The 17,428-nt window shown below is 38.1% G+C and overlaps 1 protein-coding gene across 1 annotated transcript in view; it reads left to right on the top strand.

Annotated features, from left to right (window-relative positions):
* EIF3H (eukaryotic translation initiation factor 3 subunit H) overlaps nt 1–16,121 on the top strand; it is an 83,093-nt gene extending 66,972 nt beyond the window's left edge. Inside the window, exons 4-8 of the mRNA XM_068672537.1 lie at nt 1,062–1,161; nt 2,539–2,688; nt 10,555–10,675; nt 13,353–13,485; nt 15,860–16,121. Coding sequence (XP_068528638.1) covers nt 1,062–1,161; nt 2,539–2,688; nt 10,555–10,675; nt 13,353–13,485; nt 15,860–15,957 — 602 coding nt within the window. The 3' untranslated portion in view covers nt 15,958–16,121. The remainder of the gene's footprint in view (nt 1–1,061; nt 1,162–2,538; nt 2,689–10,554; nt 10,676–13,352; nt 13,486–15,859) is intronic.
* The last annotated feature ends 1,307 nt before the right edge of the window (nt 16,122–17,428 follow it).

The raw sequence follows: 17,428 nt of genomic DNA, 5'->3' as shown, positions 1-17,428 counted from the left end.
AGCACAAAGATTTTTTTCTTTTCTGCCTATTTAATGGTGTTTCCTCAAGCTCTCCAGACCAGATGTTCTGTGCTGTATCAGAACCGTAGGCAATTTAACAGCTTTATAGCCTTCCCCCTCCCCAAACACTCACAGTTTGCCATATCTGGCAGACTTGCATATAGTTTCCAGCTGAGAAGTAAATGTAACGTCCTGAGTATCTGTCAGAAAAAATACTAATGAATACGATCAATCTTATGAGCTGCCCCAAAATTGTTTCAGTATGTTAACAATTGGATTACAGTAAAGAACAAGTTGTTAAAGTATACTTATATTGGCTGGAAACATTGCATCATCAGACCTTGATGAATTTTCCACTTGTTTCAGTCTATTTTGGTTTTCATTTTATCACCGATTGCTAAAAGTTTTACTGTGTTAAGTTTCAGACAACATGAATGTTAACACAGCTTTTATTCTAATGTTGGCATGCTTCAGCCGTTATCATGCAGCAAGTGTTAAGCTTCTTTGTCCTAGGAATGTAACAGTTTGTTTAGAAAATTTCCCCCTAAGTTCCGTATAGTGTGTCAAGGCAAAATTAATCGTTCTATGGACCGGTTACATTGTTGTGCGTGAAGCACCGGGGCAACTTGATCTGAATTGGATTATTGCAACTCTAAAATAATTTTTTAATGTAAAATGCTGCTTAAAGAATATTTTGATTTACTGCATAATAACTAGAGGGAAAAATATTTAAATGAGGGTAGCTCTTACACGAGTTATGTGGATAGTTCACATTAAGGAAAAAGAAAACGTGAATTAGACCATTAATGGGGAAATAATGTTATGAGTAGAATGGGTCTATATCCCTCTGTGTTCGCCAAGTTATGTTTATCAGTTATCCTCATTGTATACAGTTCAGCTGTATTTTACCTTTCAGTACAATACTTTTGCAATAGTCTCCATTGTGTGTAGTCTGAATTTTAAAATAAGAATTAGATTTTTTTCCTCCTGTTTGTCATTCATATACTGAAATAAAAAGCAGTCTGGGGTTTATAACAATCTTCCTCCATTTTTGTTTACAGATCCTATTAAGACTGCCCAAGGGTCTTTGTCACTGAAGGCATATAGGCTGACTCCCAAGCTGATGGAAGTTTGCAAGGAAAAAGACTTCTCTCCAGAAGCGTAAGTAATTGAGAAGAATGTTTTCTCATAGCTTTACCTGGATTATTTGGTAGGCAGGAAGGTACGTGGGGTGATGAAATACCGTATTTTAAAAATCTCATGTAATAGCGTGTGCTGGGGAAACTGGATAGATTATGTGTAGTGATACAGTGTGCCAAGAAGGAACGAAAGTCTGTCTTTGGGCATTTAAAGGCAGAAGTGGGGGAACTTGGACTGATTTTGGAGATGGCCAGCAGGCCAGCTGTAAGGAACATGGTGAAGGTAGCTGTGTATGGGAACAGAGTCAAAAAATATTGGGGAAGGGGGAAGAAGGGGAAATAGCTGGTCTGTCTTTGAGCTCTTTTTTTCCAGAAGGAAAATTGAACAGGTATTCCGGAATAGCTGGTCTTCTATATTTATTCCAAATTAACTCCCCCATGTGGACACAATCTTCTGGAGTAAAAGTAGGATAATTACTCTGTTTCAAAAGAGCAGTTGCTTGTAGTAGAGTAGCACTGAGTTGCCTTCTTTTTCCCCAAACAGCTTGATGTTCAACAGCAAAATCACAAGCACTTGTTAAACTTCATTTGTTGAGGAGAAACTAAATCATTTCATTCTTCTATGTCTAAAGATAAAATTAGCATAATGAACAAACAAATCTGGTGCTTATAAAAAAAAAAAAAAGGCAAATGTTTTTGTTTCAAAATTCCCTCTGCACACACGGAAGTTAAGGATATATTTGCTTAGAAACTTATATATCATGCCTTTATTTCTGGATTTTATGGAAGGTTGTCAGTATCTACTTCATTGTAAAAGAATCAAAGTATTTTATATATATTTTTAAAAAATACTCTACAAAGTTACGTTTTAATATCCATCATAGAATTTAATTGTTCCAAAACATACTATTCTGTCAATCTGATTTTGATCAGTAAAATTCTTAATTATTTAGGTATTGGGGAAAATGTTTTACATGCACATCGTAGCAGTTACAACTTTAAAGCTGTTTCAGTGTCATGTGGTAACTAACCGTTCACTTCTATTTAAGAAACCCTGATGGTAGGGAAATCAAAAAAGCATTTTGGAAGGGGCAGAGTTAATCCTGTCAGTGCAGTCTTGCTGGAGGCTTTTTCATGTAAGTAATGTATTAGCGAGCAAAGCAGCTGCTTGACTTCTGAGAATTTTTGCTAGAGCAGCTTTTCCTAGTCTTTGTAAACGTGAGGTTTTGCTATGCAAATCGTCTCTTACCAAAAGACTCGACTCTTGCTTGATTATGGAACTCTGAAAATCGTGAGTTTTAACAAAATCGCCTATTTAATGTAGCTGGAGCAACAGTTCAACAAAATGAACAAGGCAGTTACTGGTTATTTTAATAAATATTTTTAACTTGTTTCACAGCTTGAAAAAAGCAAATATTGCTTATGAAAACATGTTTGAAGAAGTGCCCATTGTAATTAAGAATTCATACCTGATCAATGTGATGTTGTGGGAACTGGAAAAGAAATCCGCAGTAGCCGATAGACATGAATTGCTCAGTCTGGCTAGCAGGTAAGTACTTGTTACAATAATGGATGTATTTTTATTCGCTTTCCCAAACCACAGTTTAACACCTTGGGTGAAATCCCAGTCTCATTACAGTCCATGGAAGCTTTGCCTTGACTTTAATGGGGTTAAGACTTTACCCTTCGTATGTTTTTGCTGAAGGAAAAGCTGCGTGGTAAAACAATAGCATTAAATTCAAGGACTAAAATCAGTCTGCAATCTCTATTTACCTGTACTACTTGAACAGTGTATTTCTTCCAGTGGCGGATATTTCTTCACTTCAAGAAAATACCAGCATTCAGAAAACTAAGGCAAATTAATCTGTTAAATATTATTTAATTTATTAAGTATTTCTTAGGTAATCCTGTATACGATTTTAATAAAAAATAAATCACATTTGTCCTACTTTAGTTTGTAGGCTGCACTTTAAAAAAAAAAAATCATCTGTCTGAAAAATTGGCAAACATGCTCAGTTTGATTTTTATGACGATCAGCATTCATGGTGTCAGGAATTAAGAGTTTTTAGAGTGGTCTTCTCATAACTGTATCTAAGAATAATTCTGTTCTTGTAACACTTTGTTCCAAAAGTCTATTTGTGATAACAAGGTAGGCGTGGCCTCCAGCAGTATGATCAGAAATTTGGTGGTGCTTAAATCTTACACGATGCAGTATAGTTAATTTGGTTATTATTGGGCTGATAAAAATAACCCGATGCACAAAATGATGCAGTATCTTGTTGCATAGAAACTGGATTTATTCACCAGTGTGTTTTCGGAGTGTAATACTTTTTACCTCAAGGTATTATCTGCAAAGGTTCTGATCTCCTCTCCTTACTCTGCCAACCAGATTAGCAGCACACAAGCAACCTTGCCACGTAAGGCTGTTGTTAATGGTTCGGTATTGCTAGCAGCCCATGCACTGCTAACTCAGGCAGCAGTCTTCTGCTCGGTTTCCTTTTCCAGAGCTTACATGCACGTCTTGAGGTGTTTGATACTGAGAGAACTTGGGCAAGAGAACAGATCTAACTCTGCCTGGGAATTTACTAATGTCACAAAGGATATTTAATTGATAATTTTGTTCAGTGCAGTTGTTGCGTCTTTGCACCTTGGAATTAATTGATTGGCAAAGTATTTTTGCTGAGATATCCAAACTGCCCAACTTCCAGACTTTATCAGGCTCTTTGCTTTGTCAAAGATCACAAAACTTTTGCCATCTGAGGAGACGGTGAGTGCTAGATGTGGGAGATGAGTGGGCTCTATCTACCACTTTACAGGCAAAAGGAGGACCACGCTGAGCATGCACCAGGTGTCCAGGTGACAAGATAGTTTTGGACTTGATTGCTTCTGGGGGTTTGTTCCTGTTGGGAACAGGAAAGGATAAGGAAAAGAGTTGGGATTCCCAGCGACCTGGGTCCTAACACAGGCTGCTACTAGTCACATAACACAATCCTGGAAATGGAAACGAGTTTGAACAGATCACAAACCACAGGTCGTTTTTCAGCAGCTCGTCACCTTTTGTAGAACTGTGCTGTACGGCTACCCAGACTCAAGTCAGAAGGTAGTAACCGTACAGATTACTTTTCTTTCTGGAATAACAGTGTTGGAATTGTAGCAGGTACAAGGCAGGCTTTTGTGTTGGTCCACGCATCAGAGATGAGAGAGAAAAACGTGAGCCGAAGAGAAAGAGGGAACTCTCCATCATTTGTGCTTAGGAATCCTTCTCAACAGGGAAAAAAGGGGAGCTTTTTCTTACTGAATCAGAGTTTCTTTTCAATAGGTGCTTTCTTAGACCAGTTCTTGCTGTTCTTGACAAGGACACCCTTGGAAATAGATTATTGATAAATCTGGTTGAAAGTGCCTTTTGTACTTCTCTGAGCTTACACAGTTACTATCCCGTATCCTGACAGTAATTTCTTCAGCTTGCCGAAGTCTAGAACTTCCTAATAACGGGGAGTTCAACCAATTCATCAGTTTTCAGAATTACATCTCTTGAACGGACTCTCCTGGCAGCATTTCTTTCTTGCTCACCTGGTCTGTTGGAGGAGCTTAAGGTGCTTAGTTTGATTTGAAGCAGGCTAAAGCTTTGGAAATTACACCAGTGGGTTTGTTTGGAGGCTATTGTATGTGCATTTTTTTTTAATTCCTTGTAGCTGCTTTTAGTTACCACGCAGGTTACCTTCAATGATATCTTACATTGGTATGACTCAACTGGCAAATGAGAAACATTTAAATGCTCATTTACTCTTGTTAGGGTGACTTATACTGCTTGCCTAAATATTTAACTCGTTTTTACTTGAATTCAATTACCAAGATTTCTCTATCAAAGAATATATTGCCTGAAGTAGGGGAGTTCAAACCGCTGCACTTCTGGAGTTCTTATTTTCATTTTGTATTTCCTTATTTTTGTCTTTGGATAGTTGTGGCTGAACCATCTCAGATACCAATTTTTTTTTTAATGTCAATATGGGTCTTCACTGAACTTCGCTGCCACTGTAGATTTAGTTGGCAATAACTTTAAGGCTACTTTATTTTAGGGTTTGGGGTGGGAGTTTTGGTCCTTTGGGAGCATCCCTGAACCTTTTATAATCTTCTGAAGCAATGGTTTTGGCAATGAAATTATTTACCCATGGTTATTCTCCTCTGGAGTGTTTGTTTCATCACGATTCTCACATGTTCAGCCACCCACCTTGTCTGAGTTTGAAGCTGTACCTATTTGAGGTACTTTGACTGCACCTTAATATCTTTTTCCTTTTGAAGTACATTTGTGATAATTGTATAGTAGTAGTTCAGTAGTTTACTTTTTGAGCATAAATCTGTGTTTCTCTTCTGAAATGTGAATTGACTGGAATATTCTAGGGAGAGAAGTTAGAGGCAGAATAGCATACAGCCAGCAAGTAATAGCAAGTAAAGGCCTTTTGCTCAAACTGTTATCCTCCTGCTACCCTTAAGGACCAAAATGTCTTGAAGACCTTGGAGTACTGCCAGTCTTTTGATAGAGACTCAAGAATTAAAATCCTGTCAGATAATGTTCCAGATCTTCAGAGAAATAATTACAACCAACTTTCCCATTCTCATCCATCTCTTCCCTATTCTATTGATGATCTAGTTTAAATTAAAAAAAGCTTTTTTGTGGTCTAGCTTCATAATAGGGTTGTTCTATAATATCTCAATTTGTCTCAAGCAATTTTTCTAATAGTGTGCGTCAGTAGAAGCAAACATGTGCTGAACATTTACTGCAGTAACATCTCCTTGGCAGATAGATTTCTCAAACATCAGATGCAGTATTTTTGCAAAAGTGACATAAGGAGGGTTACTTTGGCTTTCAGAAGCGATATAACCTTTATACATTGTACTGCTTATTCAGAAATTGCAGTGTGCTTAACGGATTATTAAGATAATTATGAAAATCTCTAATTTGCAGATGGGGGAAGCTGCCACAGAGAGGGTAAATGTGTTGCCCAAAGGCACACATCAAAGTCAGAGTAGAAAAGGGAATGGAGCTCGAGACTCCTGACTTACATATCTCATTCAAACAAAATCCTCTTAAAAAGAGCACAGGTTGCATTCAGGCTGAAACACTGAGATGTAAACAAGTTCTTCTGCTAAGCAGTGGAGTGGGAACGTTCCTTAGAAATATTTAATCAAAAAGATGTGCTTTGCCCAGCAGTACCTCTCTAATCCACACAAAGCAGCTCTTCCCAGGAGGAGAAACGCTGTGCAGGGTGGCACCTTTCCCAAAAAGCAGCGACTGAGAGGAGCCTCAGCACGACTGATGGAAAGTGGAAAATGAGAGCAGCAGATACAGCATGTTCTTGGTGCTCCCTGTTCTCATCATCTTTAGCCAGGATGCCAGCAGAACAAATGGACCCGCTCACCTACTTTATTTTAGGGTGACTGTGGGTGGTTTTGCAGGGTCATCTTTTTTTGGATATCTCCAGCTTCAGTGTTTCCATAGTCCAAAATTAGGTCCATGGATCAGCATGGTTATTGATTCCTGAGGCTGTGTGCCTCTGCTCCCTCCTGGGCCAGTGCAGGTAGGCGGGCTTCTCCAGAAAGGCAAACTATGAGACCCACAGGCCCTGTGTGTAGAGAAAGCTGAAATGATGAGCAGGACATGGGAAGCTGAAAACAATGGGAATTGCTGCCTATTTTTTAAGCTTTGGTGTTTGACTTGAGGGCTGCGTTTTGGATGTTTCAGGCCTTCAGCAAGTACATCTGAAGTCCTTTCTCGATTAAAGATGCTGAGGGAAATGTGGGCTTCATGTGTAGCTCCACGCTATGAATCCTACAGAAGCGGAGCCAGTTGAGGTTCCAGCCCCCAGCTGCTTGCATCATTCCTCCCCACTACCCCCATTTCATCTCTACAACCCTCCCACCCTCAAAGATTTTTATTCCCTCATCTGTTTTGGAGTATGGCTGCACAAATAGCTTTGTGGAATAGTCTGGTGGAAAAAGTCAGGCTCCCACTCTTCTTCCCTTCCAGCCTTTCCCTCAGTCTCTCTCACTCTCTCTCTTTTTTTTTTTTTTTTTGAAACCCCAACAGAGGGTGTTTTTGCATTTACAGTAGACTATTTCACTGAAACAGTTTAAAGTGTGCCCACGCAAACAGCTGAATCCATACAGCTGAGAGTGCTGTAATCCTTGGGCAAAGGGAGAGGGAGAGGCAGGAAGATGCTGATGCTGGAACCTCTTAAACTGGCTGTGCTGGCAAGAGCAAACCGCACCTTTGCTCTCTTTAAAATGCATCCATAAAGGGAGGCTCCGGTGGTACGAGCATTCCCGCACGCAGAGGGAAGCTTACAGTCAGGTCTTTTAGCCAGATCTGTATCCTAACAGGATGCACTCATGCAGTGAGTGATACACGAGTGCAGTTAATACGTAGGTGATGTTTTCTTCCTCATGGAAGCTGGACCATGACACTGCCAAATGCAGTGCTCATCAGCCAGAATAACAAGAACTGTGACTTACATAGGGATTAGGGTAGTACAGTCACAGGTTTTTGCTTCTCACCCTCAGAATTATTTGATCTTTGATAATCCTTCAATAAGAAATGGGAAGTAATCTGTGTGTCAAGGCCCTTTTTGTTGAAGGGTAATACCCTATTGAGTATTAGGCTGTTACAGAAGTGCACAGCACCAACCATTACTTTGCAGGCCATGTTTTGTAGCCTGTTTTCCCTACAAGAACAAGACTTCTCTTTGACAATTTGTATGTGTGTGCCTCTTTTCCTCATTTTTGATGATGCCATCCAAACCACACAGATAAGTATCAAATGGTAATTTCTGGAAGTTTGATAGGTGACCAGGGGTAGGTGATCCCACCTGAAACACATCTAGCATGGACGTTGGTTTCTCAGCACCAGCTGTTTTTGCTTTGCAGGTCTGTTATTGGTCACTTCTTTCTAATCTAAATTTAATCTTGATGGAATTGACTCACTAAATCAGCTAACTGAATTGCATCTATTGGAAATGCAGTTTCTGTGTGACCAGTGCTGTCAGAACAACTTGTCACATGCACGTGCAGAACTGTTGTCTACCTTTCACTGTCACAGAGCCTTGTAGGAAAGTTGAGTCTTTATGGTTATGTGAACACCAGTTATGTGCACTTTTTTTCTTTATCGCTTTAAAGAAGTTTAGGTACTGAGCGGTGTGATATTTTTTTAAAAAGATTTTTCTATAGGAGTGCAGAAGGTAGGGAGATGCCTAAAAGAGCTTTTGGGCTCTGTGTGTATGGTGAGTTTTATGGGCTGGAGCAACACAACTTAACCTTCTAAATCTCACCAGAATAAACTTCTGCTAAATAAAACTTACCTAAACATTGCACCTAGAGATTTTTACAAATTACTTTCTATTTGCTTTTATATATTATTTAAGAGATGGAATGAAAAAGGGTATCGTATCAAGCACATGAGAACTGAGGAAAAAGCTTGTCCTGTATTTGGAGCATACTTATCACTTCATGTCTCAGTTCACATCTGTTTAAGTTATCTGTTTTTAGCTTTTTGTTTCCCTGGCAATGAGAGCAAACACTATATTACTGCAATGTCTAACAATAACTCCCTGTTTCAGTATTCTGCTGTACTAAGCTGGTCCCAGAGAGATTCACATAAAATCATTCTTTGTAACCAGCTATATTTCATACGGACACTATCTGTAAAATAATTACGTATTCCTGATGTCCACATACCCTACAAGGCCGTTTGTGTGTACCTACATAGGCATTTCTGATAATATCCAGTTCTTACGCTAACTCGCTATAACATAAACTCTATAAAAACCTGAAAATATGCACACCCATGGCCATGGCAATATTCCACGGTTCTAAATATCATAATACTTGAAATGTTGAACTGAAAGGAAAAAGTACTCTAAGTTTAAAAATAATTATTATAGTGGCGCCTTTCTGCTGTGTGTAGCTGAAGTCCTCGTCACCATCTGCCCCTGTAGTCAACTGGAGGTTTAAAACTCTGGCTTGTAAATAAATTGTGCTTGGAAACTACTGATACAGCGTTTTGTTGGGTGAACAGGCAGCTCAGCTAGTGAAATAGCTGTTCCAGTACTTGTAGATGAAGTGTCCTCAGCTATATTCTCAGCAGGTATCCTCTAGTGCCTCAGTACATTACCAATGTCTGTCTACAGCTGTCAATTTTGTGGACTTGGTGAGTAATTTGCACTTGAAAAGGGATGTGTGTACTATTGCATGTGTGGTTCCCTTTCACATCATGTTCCTATTTCCTACTGGCTCTTCCAGTTAGTTTCCCCAGTCCGTAGGCTGGTGGGAATGCATTGTAAAAGGCTGTAGGAATCTCAGATAATGAGGAAAAGCAACAACTGAATGATAGGATTCTGACAAAAGTGCGCCAAACAGCTTTTATTTGAAAGAAACTCCACGAATACTAGCGGATTTCAGTTGAGGAGGAGAAGAATGGAGTTTAGCTGTTTGAGTCCTTGGTCTTCAGCCAAGGAGGACTGGGTAAGGCTTAGACTGGAGCCAACGAGCTAGGTTCTGGTCAGAGGGATCAATACAGTGCAGTGAGTATCCTTCTTTTTACTGCACTAACCCTGTAAACACAATTTAGGGTGAATACTGTCTCCATGGGCACCAACCTTAGAAGTTCCAAAACTTAGACTTGGAAGCTATACCTTTAAGTTCCTGCAAAATACCGAATCGATTGCTAAAAATGGTTACAATAAAAGTTGTTTAACAGACTGCATTTGTCTGGCCAAGGCTGTAGATCGCTTAACTGGAACTGGACGCGCCCAGCCTAGCTGCTTCCATGTTGCCTATGGTATGGAATGTGGAGTTGGCTGGGCTGGATGCAACGCTCCCTCTCAACAGCGAAAATCAAGTGGTGTCTGCTGAACTTACAGGCGTAGCTTGATAGTTTAGTGAACGAGATAGAGCTCAGAAGAATATTTAACTATCCCTGCTGCGGGTCAGAAATATTGGGAAAAAAAAAACAAAACCTAACAATAACTTGAAATAAAACATCTCCTGGAACGTCGTTCAGTGTTGCATGTCGCCACAAAAGCGTCAGATGTTTTCTTTTAAACATTTAACATGGATCTGTAATATCAGTGAATTCAAGCAAGGCTTTTCATAGCTATGAGGTTCCTTGCAAAGACCAAAACATTTAAATGTGATAATTTCAATGTGGCAAAGACACTAGAGGAGGAGACACCAGGTAAGATATCATATATGCGCATATATATATATATGAACAAATATAACAAGGAACTAAAATAAATAAATAAAAATTGCAAACTTTGCCATTAGCGCAGAAAAGTTTGTCAAGTGACTTGAGTGTTCAATTTCAATACTTTGTGCTTTTTAATAAATTCAGTTTTTTAGGAATGTTTTTTTTGTATTTTAGTAATCACCTTGGGAAGAGTCTGCAGCTGCTGATGGACAGAGTGGATGAGATGAGCCAGGACATTGTTAAATATAATACCTACCTGAGGAATGTAAGCAAGCAGCAACAGCAAAAGCACCAGGTTGGTAATACGGAAAACCTGAATGAAAGGACTTTTTCCATGAAAGATCGTTTTGATGGGTATTATCCAAGACGGATGGGTTTGGGTCTGGATCTACGCAAGATAAAATTCTTAAAGAAACATGTCCATTAAATGCAGTTATAAAATGTTAGAGCCAGTGGGGAATCATGAAATGGATTCAGTTCTGTTGACATGTGGTGTGGATTGGCTTGTCTTTGCTATTTTACTTGTTTGTTAGTGATGTATGATAAACAAAATCATTGATAAATGTGCTGTGGACATGAGGATTAGTGGATTAGTAAGTGTAGTTCCTGTTCTTTCATCTCAAGTGAAGTGTTCTAAAGCAAACTCTGTGTTTTAATACCATCACATACAGTCATGCATTTGGGAGTAAAGAAACAGCCCGGACGGAAAAGACAGCGGACTGTCCTCTTATCAGCAATGACATTTCAGTTGTGTTTGTATCAGTAGACAGTGATACTGATCAGGTGATGTTGGCTTTTAATTCCTAATGCCAAAAGAGCTGTTTAAAACCCAAAAGAATCTGATTAGGGAATACTGAGTGTGGAGATCTGTTCTAGGTGGCCCTGCTTGAACAGCAGGGTTGGACCAGATAACCTCCTGAGGTCTCTTCCAGCTTTCAACCATACTGTGATTTTGAGACTTTAATTGCTGTTGCTGCATTTGATAAAGCAATACTGTGTCTAATTATAGAAGAAGGCTGGTAAATTGGCAAAAAGCTCTATGGGAATGATTTAAAAGCCTTGAAAGCAGATCTTAATGAATGCAATTTGCTTCATGTGATAAGTGAAGTTACGAAGTGACCTGCTTACTCAAGAAGTACCTATGTGAAAAATAAATTTGAACTCTTTAGTCTAACAGAGATATGACAAGATTCAATATTGGCCAACTGAAACTGGGACAGGCCAGTTTGCAGATAAAATATTGCAGGTATTGCTGTAGAAAGTAGCTAATTATTAAAGAGAGTACCTATGGTTCATGTGAAATGCTTCATCACTGACTACTTTAAAATCAAAATTGGCTTTTTTCACTTAGATATAGCTTGAATAGGGAGTATTTTAAGGAGGCAGTACTTGATCAGTGGTCTGTCCTGGCATCGTGATTCCTGAGGACATAGAAGCTTCCTGCATGTTATCTTCAGAAGATTTATTTTCCTTTGCTGCCTAATTTGAGTAGAAAGATGGCATACACTTCAAAGGCTTTGTGAATAACAAGAGGTTCTATTTATTTGGAAAAGCAGACCTAAGTAGGTTCCATGGTGTCCCAGTTCGTTGCTTTACTAACTATAACTGCTTTAGTAGTGGCTCATTGCAGCATAGTTAGTGGTCTTAACTTCATTTTTAAAACGGAGCAATTGTGATTAAGAGCAAGCCATTTCAATAGAGAATAATAGGCAGACTGCTGAGAAGTGAATGGGGTAATGCAAAGAAAGAAGAGGCTGCATGAAATTCACATACAAATATGGGCATTTAAGATTTTATTTTTAACAATGTCCAAAAACATGTATTTGTCACTACTACTGGAAAAAAAATTACTTCATTTCAGTATGCCACCAAGTATGAACTGTTCTCAAAACTCTTGTGCACAGATACATTTAAGTGAGAGAAAACACCCTGTACAATTTGGTTTGTTTATTTTAAGGATTTTTTTTTTTTGTGTTGAGTATGAGGACTCTGGTGGACAAAGCTTACAACTTTAATTCCTGGCTCTGACATCCAGTACAAAATCTCACATACGTGTTTTTGAACTTATGTTCTTCTGCAAGAATAAATGTTTATCTAATAGCTTAAAAAATGATCAGCTGCCACAAAATCTGTTTGAATAATCTACATGGAAAAGGGAAGTGCTGAAAACAAATCTCAGTATTTTTTAATAGCAGGTTAATTTCTAAAAACTGCTCCTTAGTATATCCTGTGGTAACCTACAAAGAAATGACACGGAAGTGGCAGAATATCTAAATAACTCAAATGGAAAAATGAACCATTTTACTTTGTTGCAGCCATGAATTTGTTCTTAGTTTAGAGTTAATATTTTTTGTCTTTAAATACCTTGTTTAATCAAGTTCTCTTCCCCTTTCACATCAATATTGTTTTGACCTTTAACTTGCATAAAACTGGGAATTTCTATCTTTATAACACTATTTGAGGTAATGGCTTCTTATATCTTCATATTCTAACCTAGTTTTCCTTTTTTTTTTCTTTTTTTTTTTCTTGGGGAGGTTTTGTCTACTATGCTGAAATCTTTCAGTCAGATACAGTATTTACATCTACAAAAAGCATTTTAAAAAAAAGCAATCCATACCACTTCAGCACTGCATAATTTTCTAGTGCCTCACTTCTTAAAGGTGCTGACTTGAGGGTGGTATTTAAAGGGAGGCATTTAAAAAATACAAAACAAACCAAAAACCTGTTACCAGTGAATTGAAATAAACCGAATTGCATTTGGGGTTACCTTTTAGAGCTTGGGCTACTTTTTCACTTTGTCATTTTGTTTCTTAAATAAGGGGGTATTTGCAGTTCACTTGACTCTTTATCCTGTATGGATAAATGCAGTTTTGAAAACACACTTGCTAGTTGGGCAAAAAGCATCTGAAAATAAATACTTATCAGTGCTTCGGAAGTCCTGTTGCATTCTGTTTCTGTTGCTTTATTTTCAGTACCAGCAGAGACGTCAGCAAGAAAACATGCAGCGTCAAAGTCGAGGGGAAGCCCCTCTTCCTGAAGAGGACATCAATAAACTTTTTAAACCACCACAGCCCCCTGCAAGAATGGAATCGCTCCTTATTGCAGGTAATGTCCAAGAAGGCTCTTTTAATCATCTTTTTGTATATGAATGTTATCTTGGGGGAAAATGCAGTTGTTACCCTAGAAGTCATCTTAATTGTTCATTACCTTTGACATTATGGTGTGGTAACTTGGCATTGATTGCATTCCAAATGCTATTTCATTTGGTCAAAGGCAGTGGTTTCAATAAACTGATCCACAGTCCTGGTGCCTGAAATATTCACAAAAAAAAAAGGTAGCTAAGAATAATAACTTTACTGCTCGTAGGAAGTCCTTGCCTCTGTTAGAAAGTGAGCTTCCACACAGAAAAATTTTAAACCATCTAGGGAAGTAACTGAGGCATGTTACAGGTACTGATAAGAACATAAGTGTTTTTATAAAAGTGGACCACCGTGTTTAAACAGAATGGCTGTGTAAAGCTCTAAACTTGATGTATGGAGCCTTGGTCCTTTTATTTCTTACTCAGACATAGTAGCTAGGTCCTGCTTGACCATATGTGCTTCATGGGTTGCTGGGAAAGGGCAGGAGCAACAGCAAGAGCCTCTTCCTTGCTCCGTTCTGAGAAGGTGAAGTAGGATTTGAAAGCAGAGCTAGAGAAATGCCCTACGGAACGTGGCTCTCTGTGCAGATGGGTGTAGTGACTGCTTCAGTCAAGCTGCTCTCTGCATTCAGCCCAGCTCCTCCCTCAACTCCAGAAGCTATGGGGCTGTACAGATGGGAGGCAGGAATAAGCTGTTCGGGCTGTAACTATTGAGTCAGAGCAGTTCTCTGCCTCGTTTTCTGCAGCCCTAAGTTACCACGGACATCCCTAGGTGTTGAACTGGCTGTTGCAAAAGCTGAGAATTTATATTTTTAAGTTCCCATAGAATTGAGCTAATTTCTTTAATCTTTATGGACAGAGTTCTAGGGAAACAATCCCCCATCTCTACAGACCTCAAGGTGAAGGAAGATGTAAACGGGAACAAAGCAGCAGTATTTTTGGTTGTCCCCCCATATTCCTTCAGTTTTCTGGTGTGTTGCATTGTGTAGCCACAGTTCGTTCCAAAACTTGTTGTTTGCCCCTTACCATCTACAAAAGCAAAAGTAGCTGGGATTTCACAATGGCAACAGAGAGCAGAGAGCAGAGAGCAGAAAACTTAGATGTCCTGCTAAGTAATTTAAGTTTGGAAAATGTCATGAGAAATCAATTTTCTTTCTTTAAACTACAGGAGGCATTTTAGATCAGATAGTTTTCACCATCGGTTTGCACTGAGAGAAAATTAAATAGAAGTCCTGGTAGTTTAGAGTATTGAAAGAGTAAGTAATTTGACATTAAAAAAATAATAATTAGATTAGTATTGATATTTTTTCACACTGCTAATAAGTGCTGCTTTTAAAAGGAGTAATGTTCTTGATTTATTATTCAATCCAGAGTCTTTCAGAAAACTATTGTCTTGATAGTTTTTAACAGTGAATGAAACCTAGCAGCAGTAACGTATTTACACACTTGGCTTTGGCATAGCTTAGAATATACAAAACAGGTTTGTGTGCACACGTGTGTTACACGTGTGTTATGGTAGTGTTGATATGTTTCAGATGAATCATCTCCTAGAAGAGAAGGAATTAAAAACTATTATACTTCAAGGAAAAAAAAAAGTTGTCAGCCAAAGCTTCATTTATTCTTTTACTGTAGTCAGGGGAAGAATTGAAGGATTCACTTCAATTCAGATGAAGTAAAGTTTGTGGATAAAGAATGAAACTTAGCTCTTTTGTCTCTGAGGCATTAAAAAAACTTTTTAAAAAGAGCGTTAGATTGAGAGTTTATTGGCCTTCTAAAGAGTCTTAATTTTGATTAAACTGGCTTCATGTTTTGCTATTCCTAGCTAACAAGGGAAATAACTTGTAGCAGTTCTTGTATAAAAATGTTTTGATGGGCGCATTTGATTTGTATAGCACTGACAAGCCTCCATACCCTGATGATTTTTGAAATAGCTAATAAAGGGAAATATTAGATGGAAAAAAAAAGGCTAGCATAATGCCAAACAGGAGTACTACAGCTTTCAATCTGCTAGTGGAAAATATTTGTTATAGTATTTTAATAGGGCAGCAGATGCATAGGAACAAAACTGAAAATCAGCTTTATAGTACTTATAGAGCAACTAAGTTGAACAGTTGGTTAATGTGATTAAGCTTCTAATACAGCCACAAAAAATGTTTGTACATTTTACTGTCATATGTCTTTTCAGAAATTGTATATAACATAAATAAATATAACATAAATAACATAAATAAATTACTGATTTTTTTTTGGGGGGGGGGGGGGCATTTTAAAAATCATGTTCTAGGATGTCTTTCCGGAATTTCACAACTGAAAAAGTTTTTTCTTCTTTCCTCTTGACAGGTCAAATTAATACCTACTGTCAGAATATTAAGGAGTTCAATGCACAGAACTTGGGCAAGCTTTTCATGGCTCAGGCTCTCCAAGATTACAACAACTGAAGAAACTTTGCTATGAGCCTCAACAGAAAAAGTTATTTACAGTTTTATACTGTTAATAATCCTTTTGAAAATTTGGTATATTGGGAAAAAAGTCTTGTAAAACAGTCATGTTGGTTTGTGCAGAACTCTCCTGTAAGAAAAATAAAAGGCAAATTTTAATGATATTTTAGTATTTCCTTATTTGTTGGCCATATTGGGCTGGAATGTTCTGTGGTCACTCAGGTTTGCTAAGTGCTTGGCGGTTATTCGTGTTTAGTCATAGCAAATAATACAGGTTTAACTTGGAATCTTAAATAAAAATAAGTTATTACAAATGTTCAGTATAGCTGACTTCACAGAAGAAATTTACATTTTCCCAGTTTTGAGTGAGAACTTACAGCCATAATAAGCCAGTCACTTGGAACAGTTGCTTGTTTTTATTTTAATCTGTTTGGACAGTCTGGCACATTGGATCTTCCATGTTGCAAGTGTTTCATAGGCTTCACGGTTGCAGCATATGAAATTAGTATTCCCTGGAGATTGATCCCCACCATATCACGCTAGGCTGTGTTCCCACTTCCACTGTCACCACCAACTGGACTGTTGTCCAGTGATATGCTACTGATGTCTTCATGAAAGAATTTGTAGAACTAGCTAACTTGGAGTAGCTAGTGTAGGTATTGTGTCCATTTACACCACTCTGCATTAACTTGATCCTTTGCACGTGTATTTATTCCTGAACTCAGGCTACTTTACTTTTTAAGAACATTGATTAAAGGGTTTAATATGTGGCAAATTTCTCATGTTACTGTCGTTTTGAAAAAAAAAAAAAGTTCTTGCATGTCAAGATGTGATGAGTTCTGAGAGCCTAAAATGGCTGAAGGTTTTTTTTCTTTGTAAATGAATAACGTCCTCTAAATACAAACCCAGTATGGGAAATTTCAGCCTCCAAGGTGAATGTTTTGAAAAGTCAGAAATGTGTGAAAACTGGGGGTTAGAGTAGGACCTTGTTTTTGTCAGTCTTAACTATAGTGATTGTGGTATTTATGTAAATATGTATGCAAATTTTTTTCAGCCCTCAAATATCTGGCAAATTTCCAGTCTCTTTTTTTTTTTTTTTTTGACTTGGAAACTTTGGGCACCCTTGTGTTGACTTTCACACAGTAAACTTATCTGAAAACAAAGATCTGTTAAGTGTCCTGCTGCAGTGCCACGGGATTGTTTTGTTTCCTATACAAATAGTATTCAAACAGTGTTAATTTTCTAGTTTTATGAAGGACCAAAAAAAAAATACTAGGGAAGAGGAGTAGGAACAATTAGAATAAGATGGGACATTTGAGATAGAAGTAAACTATCTTCTGGATAACTGGGAATAAAGGACTGGCTCTGTAGTGGCTGTCTATAGAAGGAAGCAGCAGTAACATACATACTAGGTCTACACAAAAAGGTGTTAGCAAAATAAATACTTGGAATAGGTTAAAAACAAAGTACA

Source organism: Anas acuta, chromosome 2 (genome assembly GCF_963932015.1).
Source record: "Anas acuta chromosome 2, bAnaAcu1.1, whole genome shotgun sequence".
NCBI lineage: Eukaryota > Metazoa > Chordata > Aves > Anseriformes > Anatidae > Anas > Anas acuta.
This window is presented reverse-complemented; position numbering and strand designations above follow the sequence as displayed.